The 24,336-nt window shown below is 34.6% G+C and overlaps 3 protein-coding genes and 1 long non-coding RNA gene across 4 annotated transcripts; 2 read left to right on the top strand and 2 right to left on the bottom strand.

Annotated features, from left to right (window-relative positions):
- Positions 1–4,277: 4,277 nt before the first annotated feature.
- LOC148765690 (uncharacterized) lies at positions 4,278–4,865 on the bottom strand. Its single transcript, XR_016029252.1, has 3 exons — positions 4,800–4,865; positions 4,478–4,541; positions 4,278–4,343 (listed from the first exon to the last, which is right to left on the bottom strand). It is a non-coding gene; the product is annotated as an uncharacterized LOC148765690 (long non-coding RNA).
- Positions 4,866–7,798: 2,933 nt separating this feature from the next.
- ERF9 (erf domain protein 9) lies at positions 7,799–8,880 on the top strand. Its single transcript, XM_012976256.2, has one exon. It carries the CDS (start codon positions 7,914–7,916, stop codon positions 8,610–8,612), a length of 699 nt encoding a protein of 232 aa, XP_012831710.2. The 5' UTR covers positions 7,799–7,913; the 3' UTR covers positions 8,613–8,880.
- Positions 8,881–19,289: 10,409 nt separating this feature from the next.
- On the top strand, positions 19,290–20,737 carry LOC105949874 (uncharacterized). Its single transcript, XM_088812302.1, has 2 exons — positions 19,290–19,857; positions 19,943–20,737. Exons 1-2 carry the CDS (start codon positions 19,315–19,317, stop codon positions 20,735–20,737), a joined length of 1,338 nt encoding a protein of 445 aa, XP_088668428.1. The 5' UTR covers positions 19,290–19,314.
- Positions 20,738–21,298: 561 nt separating this feature from the next.
- LOC148765689 (protein FAR-RED ELONGATED HYPOCOTYL 3-like) lies at positions 21,299–22,976 on the bottom strand. The gene is made up of 3 exons (XM_088812301.1): positions 22,935–22,976; positions 21,469–22,679; positions 21,299–21,383 (listed from the first exon to the last, which is right to left on the bottom strand). Exons 1-3 carry the CDS (start codon positions 22,974–22,976, stop codon positions 21,299–21,301), a joined length of 1,338 nt encoding a protein of 445 aa, XP_088668427.1.
- Positions 22,977–24,336: the final 1,360 nt, after the last annotated feature.

Raw genomic sequence — 24,336 nt, 5'->3', positions numbered from 1 at the left:
TGTTTCAGAGGGGTGAGTTTAATTAGCGATACCACAAGGACCTTAAAGTTATTTATCTTACCTGAGGGGTATGGGTATAATTTACCCTAATAAAAAAAAGAATTTATAACTTATACTCATTTATTTGTTTTAGTTTTTGCTCCTTTCTTGGTTTATGATTACTTGTATTAAACCTTCTAATCATATTTTTCATCTAACTAGTATTTATTTTAAAGATGCATACATTATAAAGTATCATAAAAATTGGAGTGAAACTATTTTGTTACTCAATATTGGTTCTAAAATTTATTCTAAAATCTTTACAATGATATTACCATTTAAATTTTATTATACATCATTACTTTTATTTATATTTTAGTGCTATAAATTTATGATGGCGTATTATTTTGATTAAAAAAATCTAATAATAAAACTAATAAAGAAGTATCTAATAAATTATATCATAAAAAGATGAAATGCCCACATTTAAAATCAATTAGATGAAAAATTAAAATAAATTTATATATTTAAGTTTAAGATAAAAAAGTAATTACACTTTTCATTGTCTTTTTTTGTTATACTTTACTTTTATGAGAAATATATTTTTCTCTATAAAATCGGACGGAAATAAAGAAATAGAATTAAATAATAATAATAAAATTAGTATGTGAAATAATAGAACTTGAAGAAAATTAATATTGAAAATAAAGAGGGAGAAAATTCGCTTGAAGAAAGGTATTGGTACTACACATCATTTAGGATTTACTCTTATATGGTATGAAAACTATTATGGGGCTGTCTACGGTCCGAGAGGGTCTGTACTACTCGGACCGTACGAAACCAATAAGAATGTGCCACGTAGGATTAGTACGTACCCAGTAAAAAAAAGTACGAACCCTGAATTACAGATGAAATTACATAAAAACCCTTTTTATATAAAATAAAAAATATAATTAGAAAATCAATAATTTAAAAGCTTATTACAATCTAATTATTACGATCTTATTATTCTCATTAAACCCTAATCTCTTCAATCCTTTTTTTTTTGTTTTCTTTGTTTATTCATCGTCTAAAAAAAGAGAAAAAAACAAATCTCGTCGCCATCATCATCAATAAAAATAAAAATCATCTTCATCAATCGTTCTTTTCCTGCGGGGATATAGTCGAGGTATAATCTTTCTTCTCTTCTCTACGAATTAAGGAAAACAAGAAAGTTAAGGTGTAGGGTTTTAATTTTTGTGTGTATTCTAATTCATGAATTGGACAAATCCATATATAATTGTGTTTCATAGAGTTATTGTGGACAGGAAAACAAATTTGACAATGTTTCTGGGGTTATCAAAGATTTAGACGGTTGTTTTATCGGTTTATCAATTAATTTCTTCAATTAATTTACTTAGAACTACGTGTTTGATTGATTTTTCTTAACAATCTATTTGGAGTTGGGCTTATTGAAGGATTGCGTGTTAAAGATTAACTACAGTTCACACCATACTCGGTGTTCTAGTTTGTCGGTTTTTGTCAGTATGAGAGGTCGACAATTGAGATTCCATTCCATGAATTGTACAGAAAACCAGAATGGTACAATTGTGGCTGTTAAAATGCTCCTAAATAACTTGTAAGCTAACTACCTTAACGATGATAATTAAATTGAGTTATTTTTCATTATTGTAACTCTGTTTTTATTTATGTTTTTTCGAAAATAAAAATAAAAATTGATGGTATCTATAAGAGTGTAGGATTAACATATTTATGTTGCTTTTTTTTTTCGATTTTAATTTGTTGGTTCGAAGATGTTTTATTTTGAGTAAAGTAATATGATTCGTGTGCAGATAATACAAATTTGGCTATAGAAATCAATGATTCCGACAATGAAGACGAGGTTTCGCCAATTAACGAAAATATTAATATTGATGAAAAAAATCCGAAATGGAGGAGCAAAACATGGACGTGTGGGGCCCACATGCTCGATGCCTTTGAAGAAGACGAAGAGCTTTGTATGAATGCCGTTTGTGCGCTTTACCGACACCAAGTATATATATACACGAGAATCACTTTGCCATTTCGTGATGATGGGGTAGTTACTTCTGCTTTCGTATTTGTATTTTATTTATTTATTTGGTCGTCTTATAAATATAATGACCGAAAATGATGTTAGTGATTTTTTTTTAATTTTTTTTTAATATATTAGGGGACGTGATTTGGCGAAGTGTTTGATCGATGGGGATCCGGAGCTTCGATTAAAGAAACCCGTTTCTGAAATTAAACGGCAATTTCCCAATGCTATTAATGAATGCCGAATTCTTGCAAGGAGCTACTATGAGAAACTTTATATGCTGTATTGCAGTGGAAAAGATCGGTTTTTTCGACCAATGTAATCTGTCGATCGATCCTGTGAACGAGTTTATGTTTGTATATAGTTTTGAACTCAAATCCGATTCTTGATTTTAGTTTATGATTGTATATGAATCACATGATCATGTTCATCTTTATGCTTTTGAAAGAAATCAATCCCAAAATTTTACTTTCATTTCGAAAATATACAAACTGAAAAAAAAATAATAAATTAAAAAATTAAAAAGGAATATACTCAAAATATGAACAAATCATGGCTTTTCTAACACTCCCCCTAAACCGGATTAAACTGCATTGCCTTTTTTCTTTCTTTCTTCCTTAAAACATATTACATTTGTGTAGTTCAGACAAAAAAAAAACTATGCTACATGAGACGAAACACGATCTAGATGAGGTCTTTGTGGGCCCACAGTCACGTCCGGAAGTGAGGTCTGTCTACCGAGTCTCGAGCACCGCCCGAACGGGTCCAGTGGCGACGAAGAAGAATTATTCTCCATCGACGAATGACAGGCCGACACTTGTCTCGGCGAAGGAGAAGCGCACGTGGCGAAAGTTCGGGAAGGCGAAGAAGCTGGCGAAGAAACGGGTGCACTTTTCTTCTTCTTCATCATCATTCTTGACGGCGACTCGTCTTTCGGTGATGCTTCTGATTGGCTGCACTTTCTGAAAACCCTAGACGGAGAAGAAGCTGGCGAAGAAACGGACATAGTTTTCTTCTTCATTCTGATCGGCTCGTTTTTCGGTGCTTCTGATTGGCCGAAAGCTCTCGCTGGAGATGAAGCTGCGGAGAAAACGGACCTCGTTTTCCTGTTTCGGGTTTCTGAGTAAACAAAATCAGAAATTCTATTTAGAATATTTTACTACATTTCGACGTAGAAATTATGACAACAAAATGGAAGAAAAGAGCAAACCTTCCATTTTCTTGGTCTTTATTACATCTTTCATCTGTTTAATGATCACAGTTGTCTTGCCAGTTTTTTCCTCGGTTTTTTCAACGGTGTTCTTTATAGATTCTCCATTCTTCACTATCTTCTCCGGAATCTCGCTTAATTTCCGATTTCTCGTGGGCCGCAGTATCATTTCCCCCTCCAAAGATTTCGTTTTTTGGTCAACTATTGGTCTCAAAGACTGTTTCTTTTCAAGAATCTCGGTACTCTCCGCTTTCTGCTCCGTCACTTTCGTCACTAACTGAGAAGATTCCGCTACTTTGGATGCTATAATCGCTTTATCAAGAACCTCTCTCAGCTCCCGACTAGTGAAATTCTGGTCGGTTCTCCTCTCCAGATTAAACGATTTACTCGAAAGTTTCCTCCTAGGACTCTCCAAACCAAACGAGCTCTGATCCAACGGGTGCATTTTCCGTTGCGGAATCTCGGAAATAACGGACCTCATATCCACAGCAATGCCGGAATTCTTGGTGTCGATAATCTCCGAACAAACGGACCTCCGATCGCTCGGCGCAAGCAAGAAATCGTCCATATTATGATCTTCGTCAAACATCGAAGCTGGCCTATGAATCTCCCATTTCTTGGAGTAGAATTTCTCCTTCTCCACTATCTTGTACGTGAACATCTGAAACGGGATCTGCAGAACCGGGGGGGCCAAAACCCCCGCGCCCCCCTTTTCCGGAAACTTCTTCAAGTACCCTGCCTCCATGTCGCAGTAGTCCACTAGTGGCGGCGGAGAGTCAGGGTGGCCGTGGTCCGGATTTATGACGAGGATTTTCTTGATGTACCGTAAAACCCTACATATAGAGGAAAAACTCGGTCGTAAATTAGGGAACTTTCCCCGTTAGAAGCTCGAAGCAGAGCATTCCGAAACTATAAACATCGGCTTTCTCGGTATATATATATATATATATATATATATATATATATATATATATATATATATATATATATATATATAGATATATATATATGCCAATACCCATGTTACAAGACTGTTACAAGACTCTGTTGTCCCCTAGGCAGTGTATGATCAATTTACGGCCCGTCAATAGTATATTTCTATGGAGAAAACAATGTATACAATGAATGAAAGTATATTCCATTAATACTATATACAACAGAAATTGATCAAATTGTAGTTCAAACTAGAGTTTCAAAGGAACTCCAATTCATTAGTCATAAGAATATTATACCCCATAAATCGAGCTCTAGATCCCCAGCTTAGAAATCGTCCCAATCCTCAAAAGTAAACAAAGTCTACGAAATTCCAAATGCATACATCAACTACAGATACGAAATTCCAGTTCCAGACTTTCAATTCAAACAAGAATAACTAAACTAACCTGAAGTCTAAAATTGTGAAAGCACACTTTTTATCAACAAAAAAAAAACCACCTATATAGAGCTCTGAATTTTTTTGCATTAATTTTTACCATTTTAGAGTTCCATTAATCCTCAAAGAAAGCAATTTACTGTGAAAACAAAAGAAATAATTAACAAGAATTTCAGTGATACCTTTGCGGAAGTCTTCGATTTCTCCGGTAGTGATTCGAAGAGACGATTCACAATAAAAAGTACGAAATCAAAATGTATATCGTTTTTCAATCGGTTATGAATCCCGAGCCGCATTGAATAACCCAATAATTCCATCTATCATCCACCAATCCGAATCAGTCTCTTGGCCATCGGAGAAGATTGAGAGTCGGGGATGAACACTTACAGTAATTTTCTCGAAGAATTTTCTCGAAACGATGAAGATTGAGAGTCGGGGCAAACGATGAACCAGTCTCTTGGCCACCAGTAATTTTCTCGAAGGATTGTATTAGATAAGAAATGTTAATTGGTAATTAGGGCTGAGATTTGACTTTTGAGGAAAAAGATTAACAGCTTTTACGTTTTAATATATTATTGATTTTTTTAATTCTCTAGTTTAATTGTGTAATGGTAATATAGTAATTTTACATGAAGTACGATGGAGTACGATGAAGTACGATATGTGTACGATCTAATTTTACAAGGTTCGTACTAAAATTAATAAATACCTAGGTTCGTACTGAGTTATACTTGGATCGTACTTCAAATCAACGGTTATAATTATTTATTTAATATTTTCAACGCACCAGATTTATTCGTTTGGGTCCGAGTAGTACAGACCCTCTCGGACCCTAGACAACCCCAACTATTATACGATAGTGTAGGTTTACCCAATGCACCTACGTGGTTGGTTGTTAGCCTTCATTACCGAAGAAAATATATAATTTAGGGATAAGTGAAGATTTTAGTAGTATAAGGGAGGTAAATGAATATTCCTATTAATACAATGGCTGTAAATGAAATTAACCCTTCTAAAAACTAATATCCTTGTGAAATACTATTTATTATGGTTTCGTCATTCTTTTCACGTTTTCCCAAAATAAAATTATCTTTCTAAAATATTTTAAAAAAAATTCCCCAATTTTTTTTTGAATATTTCTCTGCCTAACAAACATGAATTGACTGTTACATAGAAAAATAATTTGTAATATTGAAAATATGGTGAATTATTTTAGCAATTTACCGACTACAATAAATTGTTTCATCTTTTTTTTTTGGCAATGAAGGAACCCGCAACCAACTATATAGGTGCACTGGGTAAACATACACTCTCGTATAATATCTTGCAGACCATACGAGAAAGATAAACCACACTAAGCTAACCATGGGTGACAAACTCCACCTAACGACGGTTGGCAAGGAGATTTGAACTTCGGTCAATTGACAAATACTCATTTACTCCAACCGCTAGACTATCTATTGTGGGACAATTGTTTCATCTTCTTTCAACATGGTATGGTTCCTTTGATTGTGTCTACGTTGAAAGGGGAACTAAATACGGTAATATGTACACCAAGTACAATAAGTAGCACTACCAAACTAACACAGAGAATATAATAGGTTTAATTCTACTTTGCACCCTTCAAATATAGCCTTTTGACAGTTTACACCATATAAAATAATTAATAGCATTTTATACCTTCAAAACACAATAAATCGTTCACAATATACCATGAATTGAATATTTAAAACTTAGTGAGGGTAATTTCAATTTTTATTGGCTATTTATTTCCAGAGTGTAAAATAATAAATTAAATTGTTATTTTCTTCAATCCCCAACACAAATTCGAGCATATAAAATGCAAAAAGAACAAATTAAAAAAAAAATCACAACGAATTACTGAAAAAAAACTATAATTTCTTAAAAAAAACAACAAGACGTCTCTCACTAAATCGTTCGATTGATGGATCTTTTATTGCTATTAGTGAAAATATTTGGTAGAAATCTTTCAAAGAAAATATAATTTTTAAATAACTCGATAACAAACTAGCTGAAGGATTTTTATAGTTTTGGTTTTTTGTAAAATATTTTTTTGTACAATTTTTTTTAAATGTACATATGAGATGCATAGTTGTTTCAAAAGTGATGGCTAGAGTTAAATCACTTTAGAGAGTTGAAGTAGAATGAGAGGTTGTTAGTAGTGTCACACTCCCCGTGAGCAAATGTCTCAATGTTATCAAGCGCGCTACGTGATTATGTCTGTCTTCCCATAGACGGCGCCAAAATGATGATGTTAGAGTTAGATCACCTTAGAGAGTTGAAGTAGGATGAGCTGGAAGAACAAAGTGGATCACTGTCTCACGAGCTTGATGACCTTGAGTTACCTGCGATCATTAGAACACGTGAACTAGGCCGGGGCTTGATCCGGCGGAAACCCCTCCGATGCTCAAGTCAGACGTGCAAATAGTAAAAATAGTCCAGAGAATACATGTTGAAGTATTGCTCAGATAATATGACGTACCTTAAGGAATGAGTTCAAACATTTATTTATACCTCATTGATTGGCTGAAGTTTAATTAGTTGAGATTATCGGGCCAAAACGTTATTTGAAGGTGATTGGGCCTTAGTAATAATGGACTTTAATATTGGGCTCGTGGCCCATTAGGTAAAAATTGTAGGCTTATTGTGTTAGCCCAATTAGGCATATAAAAAAGGATTGGTGAATATAAAAAAAAAAATATTTTGACATTTAACACCCTAAAAAATGCCACTAAAAATATTAAATTGTTTTCATTAGTTTTAAAATTCATTCGGGGTGTATTATGCATGATTTATTGTGTTTCAAAGGTAGAAAATGCTACTAATTGTTTGTAAGGGTGCAAAGTGGCAGAAAACTATATTTTACGAGTGAAAAATAGAATTAAGCCAATATAATAAGAATAATTAATACATATAGTAATAATGTATCTATCTCCCACAAACAGCGGCATTAAACAATGCTAATTGCCGGCACAAAACCGTCTTTAGGCACTCTCTTTGGTTTTTTCCGCCTCACCGCGTGCCACGTGTCACCACTAGTGGGCCCCCACACGCACACTCTCTCTCATTGTTTGGGCGGCGGCCCCCTTTTCTACCAGTCAAACCCCTCGTTGACCGTGCCCCACCCCCCACCATTACGTTTTCCTATATAATAAGAGGCTTTTCACCCCCACAAATAATTCATACCCAATTCCCGGCATACAATTAATTACTTCTTTTCTCTCTCACAAATTAGGATTAAGCAATTAGTTCTTGGAGAGAACATATATTGATTAATGGCGATGAAGGACAACAAGGCTGACGGCGTTAACCCCAAGGCTAACGGCGTTAATAAGGACGTCCACTACCGGGGCGTTAGGAAGAGGCCGTGGGGCCGCTACGCCGCCGAAATCCGCGATCCCGGCAAGAAGAGCCGCGTCTGGCTCGGCACATTCGACACCGCTGAGGAGGCGGCGCGTGCCTACGACGCGGCGGCGCGTGAGTTTCGTGGGCCGAAGGCCAAGACCAACTTCAACCTTCCCTCCGCCGCCGCCGCCGCCGCCGTCCGCAGTCCCAGCCAGAGCAGCACGGTCGAGTCGTCAAGCGCCGACAACAATACACGCGCCCCCATCGAGCTCGATCTCACGCGCCGCCTCGGCGCCATCCCAGACGCCGGCGTCACCGTAGCGCAGGCCGGCGGTGGTGGGTTGAATCCCATGAACGCGTACCAGTTCTTCCGTGGGCAGCCGGCGATGGCCGTCCTGCCCAACGGGCAGCCCGTGTTTCTGTTCAATTCGCTAGTGCAGCAGCCGGGTATGGCGGCGGCGGCGGCGTACCAACTGAACCAGGTGGCGGTTGGGTTCAAACGCGGCGGCGCGTTGCAGAGCAACTCGGACACGTCGTCGGTGGTTGATGAGAACAATTTAGATGGGTCCGATGCGAAGAGAGGGGGGCTGGATCTTGATCTTAACATGCCGCCGCCCCTCGAAAATTGAATCTGTTCGACGTTTAACTGAGGATCAAATTAAACTGACGTTTAGTGTGTGTATATAATTTTTTATTTATTTAATTTTTGTTTTTGCAGCTGAGAGTATGAATAATAGGCAATAGCTCTAGTTGTTCCAATTAATCTTCTTTTTTTAATCGTCTTTATGGATTAAATTAAACTATTAAATTTGTTGTAATTTCGATTTATTTTGTTTTACAGTAATTTTGATTTATTTTGTTCTAAAGTAATTTATTCAGATTGCATTAGCTCCGAAATTCAGTTTGTCACCTAATTCTAATGGGATGTACTTACTTCAATGTTTGTTTAGTGAATAGTTATGTAATTAAATTTATAAATTGATGTAAATAACCAGAAGTAGAATTAACTCTCCATTCAGTCACTATGTTGAAAAAATCATATAATGTATGCAGATATATAATTTCATAATAAACTAAAAATAACTAAATAAGATAAAATAATATTTGATGTATTGTTTCACCATTTCTAATGTTAATATTAAGCTCGACTCTGTTCGGACGAATTTAAATAGGCCTCGTTTGCTTACAGGATTGGATTAGATTGGATTAGATTGGATTGGATTAATTCCCTACTGAATAATTAATTACTTAGTCAATAACATGTTTGATTTATTAGATTACATCTTGTATTAAATTTGTTAAATTCTGGTATTGTATGTGAATTGCCCATAAAGTCTCTAACTTCACAAAATTATGTTATTATGTCAAGAATAAAATCGTATTTTTCTGTTTTAGTCACCCCCTACAAAATTAATCGCAGGGGGGAGAGGTGTTACTAATTAAATGAAATAGTAGCACTTAATTGCGGGCTTTCACTTTAGTAGCGGGCTAGAATAATTTGAATCTTACAAACCAAACATCTTATTAACTCCTACTATTTAGTAAATCTAACCTAATAGTAGAAAGCAAACGAGGCCATAATCTACTACCATTTATGTTCCTTTTTAAATAGTAATATAATAATAAATAATTGTTAATAGTAATATAATAATAAATAATTGGTAATAGAAGCTCAGAGTATATGACTGTAGATTGTGGAAGAATGGACAATAAGAAATGGTCAAAAAGTAAAGTAGAAAGAAGTTAGAGAGAGAGAGAGAGAGAAAGGAGAGAGAGGCGCGCCGACGGCAAAAAGGCAGGTGAAATGAAATGGGAGGTGAGTGGGGCCCACAGAGACCTCCGAATTCCGTGTTGACGGAGTACATGTCGAGCCTAAGGTGGACGGCACGTGTTACTTTAAGTTTTGCCGCCCACTATTTTATTATTTATTTATTTATTTTCGATTTTATTTTTTCTCTCTCTTATAACTTTTGCCTCACAATTCACAAAATCACCATTCTCGATTGAACGAGTGTTTCACGGTGGCCTAGCGGTTGAAGCAAGTGAATTTGTGTCAATTGACCTATGTTCGAATTCTCTTATCAACGGTTGTTAGGTACAATTTACTATACGAGAGTGTATATTTAATTAGTGCACATGTATGACTGGTAGCTGATTTCTCCATTAAAAAAAAAAAAAAAAAAAAAAGAATGAGTCTATATAGAGAAATAGTAAATTGTTTCAAACATTTTCCACATTATAATTTGACTAACTAGTCATGTTGTATTTTGACAAGATACTTGGTGTAAAATAAAGTCTAGAACAATTAGTAAATAGTATATAAGAAGTTCATAATATTATATTACATTATAATTTTTACTTAAGGTATTAGTTTTCATTAGGTGTGTTCAATCGGCGAGTAAATCGGCCGAACTGAATTGAACCGAAATCTTCTACGTGCTGAATACGAAACTGAATTTTCAAGAATTGATTAGTTTAACTATATTTTTTGAGATATTAAAATATATTTTTGGTTTGCCGTTATCGAACCAATTTTTTACCAAATTAATTCGTAAAAAATCATATCAAATCGAATAGTTCGATTCGGTAAACTGTACAAACTTTCAAAGTATTGAAATTACCAAATGAACACCTCTAATTTTCAAATGTGAAACTTCATTTTGATTTTTTTTCCTAATTATACTAACACTTACCATATATCTCTTCTTACTCTAGTACGAGTAACAATCATATTAAAACTTGCTTATAGCTTATCAACAGATAGATACAATTTGGTGTAGGAACCTATGAACCAATTTAGACTTTGTAGGTGGGGGTGTTCATTGAATAAAGGGTTAAATACATAAACACCCCTGTACTATGGAGTTTGTATCAAATACCCCCTGCACTACACATAAATACAAAAACCTCTCTCACATTACATTTTTTTCAAAATATGACGAAAATACCCCTACTCAAGCATTTATTATATATATATATATATATATATATATATATATATATATATATATATATATATATATATATATATATATATATATATATATATATATATATAAGGGTATGTTTGAGCCATTTTCAGTCAATTTTATGTGGAAAATTTTGGTATTTTTATTTTTTTCTCCAAAACATCTAATTGCTTATATTTTTTTAATTTTATGATAAAAACCTTTTATTTGTGTCATTTTGAGTTTCTTCATTTTTTTTCTTAAATGTCTTCCGGTAGTTCAAACATCATAAGATTACAAACATCTTTACAATCTTATGATTGTTGAGAATTTGAACTACCGGAAGAAAATAAAAGGTTTTATTGAGAAAAAAAAACTAAGTTATTTAATGTTTTGGAGAAAAAAAATATAAATATCAAAATTTCCCAAGTAAAATTGACCGAAGATATTAAAAATATAGTGAAAAATGACTCAAACAAACCATTTAATTTATAGGCTAAGCAGGGGTATTTTCGTCATATTTTGAAAAAAATGTAATATGAGGGGGGTTTTGTATTTATATGTAGTACATGGGGGTATTTGATACAATCTCCATAGTACAGGGGTGTTTTTATATTTAACCCTTGAATAAATTGATAATTATAAAATCGTAGCAATGGATACAGCCGCGGTTCAACCAGTCAAACCGACCAACCGGATCGGAATTTCGAAACCATGATTGAAACAATTGCATTAAAAGATTGAGAGCCCACCAAATTTTCAACCAAACACTAGTTCGAGGAGTAAAATAAAACGCAAGTTATAAAATTGTTAAAGAACGTTTTTAGTACTAAAATACTATAGACTATATAGTGCAGTCTTCATTTAATGGGTTATAACTTTATATACACTTTGCACCTTTAAAATATAGTTATGTAATACTTACCTTTTTAATATAAATTTTTTAAAATTTTAAAATTTAAAATAGAATAATAATGTTAATATATTTCCACTTTCATTGAATGGGATAATTGAAAACTCAATGCGATAATTAAAATTTTATATTTTTTTTGTTAGAATAAATAACATATAAAATTAATATTGGATTATATAAAATTGAAAAGGTAACTAAAATTAAAATAAAATATATTATATATTATATAATAATGAATAAAAATATATTTTAATAAATTAATGGACTAAAATAAATTAAAATACTTAAGATTACTAATAGTTTTGTAGTAATTTCTTAAAATTTATCCGTATGATATGTTGGATTAATTAGTCCAACAACAACTAGATGTTATTTATTAAATATGTATTCAATGCGAAATAATAATATTAATTTTTAATATATTGTATTTTTTAATAGATAATTTTAGTAATATAATTTAATTATTATCTTTGGTTATTTCTCTCGATAAAAGAGAAATTGTTAAAGTATTAATTGTAAATTAAAACCACCTCTTATGTTTGGGTAATTACAACCACCCGCATCAACTATAAATCTTCTTACACGTCCACCCTTGCGGTTTCAAATTTACTGGAATCTTCTAGATTATATGAAATATTCTCAATTTTGGATCTATTTTATCCCATGCGAGCTCCACATTTTGAAGCTAGATGATCATAAGATGTGTTTTTTGGTTTGTATATATCAGATTGTGGTGCTTTAGAACCTGTATTTTAGTACAAACTTGAGAACATTCCATGAAATCTAGATGATTATGTTGAATTTGACCTGATAAGGGTAGAGATGTAAGAAGATTCATACTTGATGGGGTATATGTAATTATCCAAACATAAGAGGTTTTTTTATAATTTAACCATACTTTAGGGGTGGTTGTAATTCATCCAAGTATTAAATTTTAAAATACAAATTAAATGGTGTTAGAGCCTAGAGGAGTATATATAATGTACTTTGAGAGTATAACGTGTATTTAACTCTTGTTTAATTATTGATTGTTTAATTATTGAGTAGATAATAAAAATGTTGGAAGGGAACATATAAAAGCGTGTGGGGGAGCGTGAGGCCGACAGGATGCGGTGGGGTCCACGGCGGAGGAATAGGTGTCTCGCGCCACCGGCTGCCGCTTTCGGTGGGACCAATTTGTTCTCTTCGTCGGCGGAATTTGTGGAGTAAGACTTTCGTTTTTGCTCTGCCTACTACTACCACAACGAGCCATCATGCCACGTGGCATCTTCTCCTTCCCAACCCTCCTGTTTGGATAATTACACCACCCATCAACTATGAATCTTCTTACACGTCCATTCTAGTGGTTTCAAATTTCGTGGAATCTTCTAAATTATATAAAATATTCTCAATCTTGGACCCATTTTATCTCATTCGAGCTCCACATTTTGAAGCTAGATGATCATAAGATGTGTTTTTTGGTTTTGTATATATCAGTGGTGCATCAGAAACTGTATTTTTGCACAAAACGAGTACAAACTAGAGAACATTCAACGTAAACTAGATGATTATAGTGAATTTGACACCATAAGGGTGTAGGGGTAAGCAGACTCATAGTTGAGGAGATAGATGTAATTATCCAAACAATAGAGGTTTTTCGTAATTTGACCATACCTCAAGGGTGGTTGTAATTTACCCTTCTTTTTATTCTTTTCTCTTCTCAATTTTGGCGGTTATTTTTATACTACACACGATGAAAGTTATGTTGGGTGTATTTTTATCGTTAATCTACATACACCAATATGGATGTTACGTATTTGTGTGTATATGAATGGTAAATATCTATCTGATGTGTTTCACCCGTTGTAGCATAGTATAGTCCAATTTTGGCACACGCTTCATTTCCAAAATTAATTTTCAATTTTAAGAGTTGAAATTAACATTGTCCTTATAATTGTCACTAATTCATTCAATTTGGGCATGAATTGGGTGTTCGTTAAATAGTTTTATTACGATTGAGATAATCTCAACATAAAAGATTTACTCCAGAATAATTATTGAAGTTGTATAAAGTAAAGGGTGAATTTGATTTAGGTCTATAAAACCGAGTTTTGCTACAAATCAACGCACTTTCTAACTTTCATTTTAAAATAGATACATAGAAACACGAATTCTCAAACATACCTATATTTATTTCTGAAAAGCCCAATCATAAAACTATATACTTAATATACACAGTCAACATTTAGAGCATTCGTGTGTCGTTCCAAAGTTGTTCGTGAGCCTTCCACTTTGCAAGATAAAATATTTTTGCTTCGAATTTTGTCACGGCGAAGAGTGTCCGCGTATCGTTCTAGAATTCCGTGGAATCGTGTTTTAGCATGTCAAATATAACATTCTTGGAGATAATCTTAATCCTAATTGACCGGGGTTAAATAATTTTTTAGTAATAATGAAAAATATAAAAACACATTTCCACAGCCATAGGATTTCTCCGTGTCCATTTTCTCGTTTTACCTCGTACGTGTTCCGGCGGCCATACTACGTAGTCCTACACCATTATTCGTGTTCTTGACCAATAGACATTTTTTTAGTAAAAAAAAGTTAAAAGATAAATAAAGGGAAGCGTACTTATGTATGAACTGATTTTGGTGACGAGATTTTTATAGTAAAACCCTCAAAATTTAATCATACTCCCCAACATCTAGACTTATGAAAATTTCAAGCAATAATAAAATTATGAAAATTCCCTTTTGTTTGGATGATTACAACCAACTCCCTCAACTATAAATCTTTTTATACGGCCACCCTTATGGTGTTAAATTCAATAGAATCTTCTAAATTCTGTGGAACGTCTCTAGTTTGTACTCATTTCGTGTAAAGAAACAGTTTTCCAGACACCACAATATGATATTTACAAGTAAAGAGACACATCTTACGATTTTCTTGTTTCAAAATATGAAGCTCGAATGGGATAAAACGGATACAAACTGGAAAATATTCCACATAATCTAGAAGATTCCACTAAATTTTACACCACAAACATGAGCGTGTAAGAAGATTCAAAAATGAGGAATAATGGTAATTACTCAAATATGAAGAGTTTTGTCGTAATTTAACCTAACATTAGAGATTTCGGCAATTTAACATATTTCTATATTTAAGTGCAAAAAATGTGAAAAATATCGGTAGGTTCATTTAGATTCGAAAATGAATAAAAGTAATAATTTGAAAATGAAAAGAACATGTGAAGTAGAGTCGTTTGGGATTTTATTAAGAAAGGAACAAGAAATGAGACATCTAGTCACGTGGGGGGCGGCGACCGAGTACAAGCGCGTCTACACATAGCAGGGAGGGAGGCGACGTGTAATAAGTAATAATAAAGTATTAGTACAGAAAAGAAAGCGCCGCCTGGGCCGGCTTCAAGCCGTCGGCTCGGCTTAAAGCTTCTCAGGTGGGGACCGCCCCCACCCACTCCCAACTGCTCGTTATTCGCCACGTCTCACGTGCGGGCGGCGCACCAGTGCCGTCATCCTGGTGCGGCTGCTTCCCCTCCTCTTTCCCACTTCTCTTTCTATCTACATCATTTTATTTTATTTTACAAGAAAAAAACAAAGAAAAAAAAATGAGGTGTAAATACACTTTTCACCCCCCGAAATATAACTTCTATAACAATTACCCCTTAAAGTATCATTTGTAACCAATGTTGTTAGAACCGGACCGAACCGACCGGTCGGACCGATTTGACCGTGACCCGTCGTTGAAGCGGTCCGGTCTAACCTCTAAAACCGGAAAAATAAAAACTAGGTTCAAATGACCAAAATCCAGTTCGACCGAGTAAAACCCGAGAACCGGCAAGTCAGTCAAGAAACCCGGTTTTCGACCAAAACGTCTCAAACCATCGTTGAGTTGGTTATTTTTGACTAGATTTGAGCGAACCTTCACCGACTTAGTGGTAGATGGCCGGATCTAGTCATGAATGATTGAATGATTGCCGGATATGGTCATGGGTGATCGAATATGGATGACTGGTTGTCGGATTTTGAAGAATAAAGAAGTGGAAAATATAGAGTATAAGCAAAATAAATATAATAAAAAGTGGGGTGATGTAGATAAAAGTGAAAATGATAGGTGAGAAATTGAAAATATAAAGAAAATAGTATTTTTAAAATATTAAAATTAATAAAATAATAACATATTAAAAAAATCAGAAACCCAGTTGAACCAGTTCGATCCTGTAAAACCATGACCCAAATGGTCGTTCGGTTTTATAGCCGATCCGGTTCTGACAACATTGTTTGTAACAATTACTCCCCCAACATCAATTATTATATATTTTAAAATTTAAAACATAATAAACATAACATTCTAATATTTATTGGGTCATATAAAATTGAAACTAACTAAAACTAAATTATTAGAAAATAATTAGAAAGTAATAAATATTGTATAACAATGAATGAAAATATATTTTAACAAATTAATAAACTAAAGTAAATTTGAATACTTAAGATTACTATTAGTTATGTATCGATTTAGTATAATTTATAGATATGAATGTATTTGATTAATTGGCAACATAAAATTTTTAAATTTTTAAATATTGTATCCTTCAACGGATATTTGTAGTTGTGTAATTTAATTATTCGTTTAGTTATTCCGTTCCATAATTGAGAAAATTTGAAGGTATTATAATCTAAAATAAAATAAAATTATGCTTGAGGGGTGTAAGTGTTACAAATAATACTTTAAGAGAGTTTGTGTTACATACAATATACTTTAGGGGTGTAAAGTGTATTTAACCCAGAAAATTAATTGTTCTTTTCACTCTAATTGTTATATAACTATTTTGGTGTATTTACGGTCTATTATATGCTACACCGGGTGAAATATCTCCTATCAGTTAATTGTTTCATCATTAATTCATACTCAATAAACTAAAATGTCTAAGGGCATAATTGGTGAAGGGAAGATTGTTAGTTTAGGTTTGATAGCAATTGTTCACGTGAAAAGGTTCGAGTATGGGTGAGCTGCAACCGAATGTCGTAGGCTACGTCTACAACTGATAGTACCTGAGGTCCTACAAAAAATCAATAACACATCAATTAATAATATATAGGGTAAATTTCACTTTCCCCCATTGGACTTTTGCTCGGAATCACTTTACCCCCTTCTACTCTCGATATCGATTTGCCCCCCATGTACTTGAAAAATTGTCTCAATGTGGCCCTCGCTGCTAGTTCTCAGACATTTGATCTTAACACCGTTTGATCTAAGATCTGAAATTACAAAAATGCCACATCTCCCAATTTAAATAATTATTAAAACACAAAAAAAAAAAAAATAATAATAATAATAATAAAAAAATTTCAAGAAAACGAGAAAACATAGTCCACGACACCAACCAATTTTTTTTTTGATTTATTTTAATTTGTTTTATTTTTTTAATAATTATTTAAACGGGGATGGGTGGTTTTTTTTTTTTTTTTTTTTTTTTTTTTTTTTTTTTTTTTATAATTTTAAGACTTAGATCAAACGTTGTTAAGGTCAAATGTCTGAAAACTAACGACGAGGGCCACCTTGAGACAATTTTTCAAGTACATGGGCAAATCGATGAAATCGAGAGTAGAATGGGGTAAAACAATACCGAGCTAACATACAAGAGGGGAAAGTGGAATTTCCCTAATATACATTATAAAAAATAAAAAAAAGCCTATGAAATTAACTAGCTTGGATTTTAAAAGTAATTTATATGTCAAAAAAAAGTTTAATCAATTATTATTTTGGTTTATTGGTGTATTTTATTTTAAGTATTTTCTTAAAGAAAATTGAACAAGTAAAATAACGGAAGAAGTTAAGAAAATATATATTTTTAAGTTTCTTTATAAAATAATGGAAGTATGAAGAAAAAATCTTTTTGACATTATGGATGGAAAGACTTGTTCAGTTGTTCTTTTCTTCCTTTTCTAAGAAGGGTATAATTGGTATAAGGGTATGGAAAAAAAATCTGAATTACCTATTTTAGATTTTATTATACTTTAAATTATATAATTAGATAATTAATTTACTAATTGTTGCGTGTCAAAATCATAGATACATGGTGAATTTAATCGGGTGTAGCATAGAATAAACCATTGAACAAGCAACAAGCCACGTAAAATTCGTAACCTTATGGTTGATTTATTTAAGAATATATATCTTATGGGTAGGTTTGGTAGGGCAGCCGTACCAAACCCCTTGAATCATTATCATTACCGAAATTTCGGTACTATGAAATTAATTACCATTGCCTTACCAAAAATATCGATATACCAAAATTCGGTACGGTACAATATGATAATGGTAATTATCAATGTACTATTTGCGTCGAAATTGAATATTATTTTTTCAAAACAATTCATGGCATATACTTGTTTAAAGTTTTCAAAACTATTCAAGATATAAGCATTCTAAATATACGTTCTTAGCTTATCTAATATAAAATACTTCTTAAATAAAATTATAACATAAAAATTCTAAAGTAAACTATATCATTATTAATAAAAGGATTCAAAATATTTTTGACAAATATAAAAAGTACAACTAAATTTAATTATTAGGAGTTACTTAGCTACTATCTTCTTCTTATTTATAAAAAAACTACTTTCTTCATTTTTTATATAAAATAAATAAATTATTAAAATATAATTTAATTATTTATATTTATTAATAATATTTCGGATGGTAGGGTAGTACCATTTTAATAAGTTTGAGTATCATTGCCCTACCAAAATATTTCAATACGGTACGTTATAGTACGGTAATTATTCAGTAAAAACATTTCGATAGAATCTCGGTAGAGTTCAGTAGGACAACGAGTTGGTAGGACAATATGGTAAAAAAAGAAAATGCTCTTTACGGGCTAATAAGTGCTATTTACCGTTCAAAGTAAAAAACAGTTTATCTCTCTAAAACCCCTAAAATTCGAAATTCTCTCCAATTACCCCCCATTCCAAAAATTTCAGAAAAATTTTTTTTTTTCGAAAAATTTCGAAATCAACCAAAATCGAGCTTGGGCTTCGATTTTTTCAGGTAATTTCAACACCTACATGTGTTATATGCAATGGGTAACTCGATTTTGCAACCAATTTCATGTTTAAAAGCCCTACAAATCGATTTGTAGGGCTTTTGAATTTTTCGGATGTTAGAGCCAAACGCCCAAACCGGGCGCTGGCTGCATGAACCGACGCCCAAAGTGGGCGTCGGTTCATGCTGCCAGCGCCCGGTTTGGGCGTGAAATGAGTGTTTCAACGCCCGGTTTGGGCGTTTCCCGGGCGAACCGGCGCCCGGTCCAGGCGTCGGTTCGGCCGGGAAACGCCCAAACCGGGCGTTCGATTTAAATTTTTTTTTTTTTTTTTTTTTTTTTTTTTTTTTTTTTTTTGATTTAAAAGAAATATTTTTTTTCTGAATTAAAATAAGTTAGTAAATTTAATATAATTTTATGTTTACAGGATGTCTAATTGGGCGAAAAAATTCGGACTCGGAAAAGGGAAAGGACCCCTGATTCGTCCACCTGCAGATCCGGTGGTGGAGACTACTGCGGAACGGGAGGGAAGGACACATAATAGAAATGTGACTAGTTCTAAACGTCGTGGGGAACGCACTGGTGCTTTTGTACCCCCACGTACGATGATTCAGGAGGAGACAGAGACAGAGGCCGAGCAGGAGATGGATGCACCCATGGATGCATATATGCAGCCGCAGGAGTACGAGTACGATCCACAACTACGCTTTCAGCAGAAGTATCAGTTTCCGGTGCCGGATTTTCCATCCGATGACGATTACGAGGATGTTCCGACTCCGACTCCGCCTCCTGTCCCGATGGGTGGTACTTTCGGTGGTTCTAATCCTGCCTCGAGGTCCCGCACCGCTCCGAGAAAAAAACTTCCTTCTCGACCTTGGATGTTGACCGGTGAGACACCCGGTGGACCTAAATACGCTCACTTGATTCCAAGTTTTGGAGCACATATTGCCTACGACATTTGGGAGGGAAAGGTAATACTTATTAATATTAATAAATTTTGTTTATAATATTTACACTTGTTTGTGGTATACTTATATATGAATATATCTTGAACAGGGACGACATATGGTTAAATTACGGTCGCACGCGAAGTGTACTTGGCCGGGCCCCGACGACGATGATTGTGTCTCAGTACTTGAGAGTACCGGCTTGTATCACTTGCGTGATTGTTCGCTGCCTCAGCACAATAACCCATTAATAGAGGCTTTTATTGAGAGGTGGCAGCCGGACACCAACAGTTTTCACATGCCATTCGGTGAGATGACAATTACCCTGCACGACGTGCATTTCATCATGGGTTTGCGAGTTAGTGGAACTCGCCCTAACGTCTGGATGGATAAGGCCGACGCGATCCAGCTTGGTGCGAGAGCTTTCGGAGTCGACCCCGCACTTATGGAGCATTGGTGGTATGGTGGCGGACCCCGGTTAGATGATTTGGAGGTGAAATATGGCGACAATTCTACCTTTCCTTCCGCGTATCGAGTACGAGCATATATTGCATACTTGCTCGGAAAGTTGTTGTTCGTGGATAAGAGTGGATCGAAGGTCAGAGCTGTTGTTGTTGTTGTTGTAGATCCTAGTACCGAGCCGGTTGAGAGAGCGGAGCCATCTGCAGTTCCGGCTATATATGACCTCACCCGAGTGTTGCATCCGTACTTCTACGATAACTTGCCTCCTTCTACTATTCCAGGATATCGGCGTATCCCCGATGACTTCTTCAGGACGATCCAGGACATGTGCGCCCCATTCGCTGAGTATCTTCAGTTGGACCGTGATGATCCCGATGGTCGGGATGCAGGACCCTCACAAGGGCGACATTCTCACCGCAGGCGTAGGACGAGGGATACTTAGGTGTTCAGGACCTGATTTTCGTTTTTTAAGCTAAATTTATGTTTAATAAAATATGTTGTAACCATAACCTGATTTCCGTTTATTAGTGTTCAGGACCTGATTTTCGTTTTTTAATTATTATTATTATTATTATTATTAGGTTAATTATTATTATTATTATTATTATAACATCATAACATAATAATAATAATAACATACAATGTCAATAGTAACACATTCATTCCAACAAAATAAACAAAACTAAATCAAACACTATTAAGAATATCCCACATTTCACGTCGACTCCGCAACGCCTCTGGTAGATATGCAACACTATTGTTGCTATACCTCGCCCACTGTCTATCAAACGGAGGAAGCGGACAATTGTCATTCATCTTCACATACACAAAGTGGCTTCCTGATTCAAGAAATAGTATAGTCATCTCGTAAGATAACTGTGAAACACCTTCGGGAGCCCAAAGTGGTAAATAAGTCTGATTGCCCAAGCTGCTAGCCGACAAGACCAACGCGTTGTAATATGTTGCCACAACCACGCCCACGTCCGTGATAGTCATCCACTTCTCATAGGGTGCTGGGGCGTTGTCCCAATAAGCCACCCGTGGACGATTCCAACCATCTCTTCAATGCTCTATGGTTGCTCTCCACCCTAATATGTTTAGAATATGCTATGTTTCAATAAACTACATGACAGTAAGTTAAGTATATGTATTTAACCACTTATAAATAAATACCTGCTTGTCGATGTATTACCCAAATGGAAAATTAGATCCGTCCATGCTTTTACAAATTTCTCTTTGTATACGAGCCAAGTGTATTGGAGATACTCAATCAAATCTGGATAATTCGCGTACTCGTCCGTCAAAGCTGTGTAATTCCTGGCGAAATCTTCTTCAGACACTGATTTTACCAAAGTTTGCCACACGCCAACTACAAAAGCCGTGCCGCGACGCCTACTATTGCCGAGACATCTTGAAGCACGACGCCCCACATTCATGTTAATGTGCCAAAGACATAAGAGATGAGGTACGGTCGGAAATACATTCTCTAGCGCCTTTATGAGCCCTAACTCTCGATCCGTCACGATGGCACTAGGTAGAGTCTGAGGGGGGAAAAGTCTCTTCAGCTTTTGCAACACCCATGTGTAATGGTCTTCATTTTCATGGCGCAAAAATGCGACTGCAACAGTAAAATTTTTCCCGACAGGAGTAACACCAACAATCTCCAACAAAGGCAATTTGTACTGATTTGTTTTGTAAGTACTGTCAAGTAGTAATACGTACGGAAACTTACTTAACAATTCCACAGATTGAGGGTGAGCCCACATCAAATCAGTAACTGCATGTGTAGTTTCATCAGTGCGGAACCACTTGTAATAGTTATGCTCCTCAAGCAACCCAATCAAATGTTGCATCACTGTACGGTCACCCCTAGATAGTCTTTTCAATTTCGCCTTCTGATTGTATATTTGTTTTGAATAAGCATCGAGGCCCAAACCATTTTGTCTCAAGTTAGCCAAAATCTTCTTGGGCGGCACATGACTTTGTGACAGATCACTAATGATCTTCGCCTCCTCCTGAGACAATGCACTCATCCCATGCCCGGACTTGTATATCGGAACATGATTATGCTTCCCGTATATTACTCTGACCTCCCATTTATCATCCCATCGTAGCTCTCCGACAATATAAAAACCACAGCCTATCTTTTTGCTACCGGTCCTTCTCGGGCGCGCTTCTGGATTAGTTGATGGACATTCTCGTTTTTCCCCGAATAGGTCACAAGTCAAAAAAATCTTTTTTTTAGGACTGCTTCTTTTTACTATTTTCACAAAAAGACCTCTTGCAACGAACCTCACCCAAACCACTACCTCATCCTTTGAGTCAAACAACTGAGTAGTGGTAAAATAATCGGTATGATCAACTTCAAATGTAGTCGTATCGTCCTGAAAAAAAAAATAAAAAAATTGATTTTAAAAAAAAAAAAAAAAAAAAGGTTTAAAATTCAAAAGCCCAAGTCGGGCGCCCGGCAGTGCAGTGCACGCCCATGTTGGGCGTGCAGTTGGCCTACAAACGCCCAAAATGGGCGTGTAACAGCCAACTGCACGCCCAATATGGGCGTGCACTGCACTGTCGGGCGCCCAAGTTGGGCTTTTGAATGTTTAGCCCAGTTTTTTCGATCGAAAAGACGGAATTTTTACCTCGCTGTGTTCGCTATCCCGATCTTCATTCGATAAATTCATTTATGTTCGTATATCACACCAATAAGAATGATTTGTGAAGAAATTGTCTTGAGAGCAATTTTTTTTAGAGAGAGAGAGAGAGAGTTTTTTTGAACGGTAAATAGCCTTTTTCAAACGGTAAAAAGCAAATCCCGGTAAAAAAACACCCACCCGAATATATATCTTCAATTTATATGTGGGCTTTGATTGGGCTCCTGGTGTGACTATTGTATACTGATCAGATGCTCACTGAGCTATTGGATTGTCCAACTAAATTATCATTGCCCAAAATTTGAATATTACTAGACTAAAAACCCATTTTTCTTGTCTTCTTCTTATATATTAGCAATTCCTCCTGTACGATGCACGGCTAGCATTTAAAAAAAAGAAAATTTAAAAATATAATAATTAAATTGTATTACAAAAAATTGATATATTACAATAATTAATTGTAAAATTTAAATTACCAAAACATTTAAACAACGTTAATATTCCTACGAATATGATCATACAAAACACATAAATTAATCAAGTCATCTAACCTCAGTTTAGTTGCTATATGTAAGAAATATTAACCATAAAATAAAATATTTACAAAAAGAAAAGAAAAGATAAACTATATGCCAGTGGAATAGGATTTTGCTAGCCGATTTGCAATGAACTTCACTATAAAAAAAGCTAGAAAGTAAGAGATGTAATTACTTTTAAAAAAATTATAAATATGCCATTAAGGTTTTCTAGGTCGCGCGTTTCTTACTTTTATTTATAAAGATTTGTTTATGTACATTAGTCGTTTTATGAGAACCTCCACGGAACAATTGCTCGCATTTATTGAATTTATGGGTAATTAACATTTGTGTGCTTATATTAAAATACAAGGGGGTCATGTGCTATATTGAAAGTAAAATAATTCATGTGCACAAAGCTTAAATTATAAGGGGAGAAATGCTATTTACCTATGTAGCACGGCCACGGAAACGAGGATACGGGGAAATTGGAAAATGAATATGCAGAAACGGCATGTTCCTGAAAGCGGAGATATGGAAACTTGGGGGAAACAAGTAAATATTAAATGTATAGTGGTATGTTTATAAATATTCTATATAAACATGTATAAATTTTTATTTATATATAAATTCTTTTTATATATTTTTATACAAACATATTCAAAATAAATTTTACTAGCAACTATCATTTTGCAATTGATCCTAAATCATGTAAATAATTTGGGAAACGATAAAAATACTTGAAAATTTACAATTCGAATATGTTTCTAACTTTTTAAAAATTGCGAAATGGCCCATAAAGTGTCCGGCAGGTGTCTTTGAATTTCCGACACGAAACGTTTTCGAAACGCAGAAACGTTAAGAAGTTGAAATTT

This window comes from Erythranthe guttata, chromosome 13 (genome assembly GCF_056151865.1).
Source record: "Erythranthe guttata isolate IM_541 chromosome 13, IM_541, whole genome shotgun sequence".
Taxonomy (NCBI): Eukaryota; Viridiplantae; Streptophyta; class Magnoliopsida; order Lamiales; family Phrymaceae; genus Erythranthe; species Erythranthe guttata.
The sequence above is the reverse complement of the archived record's forward strand: the minus strand, read 5'-3'. Positions and strand labels throughout refer to the sequence as shown.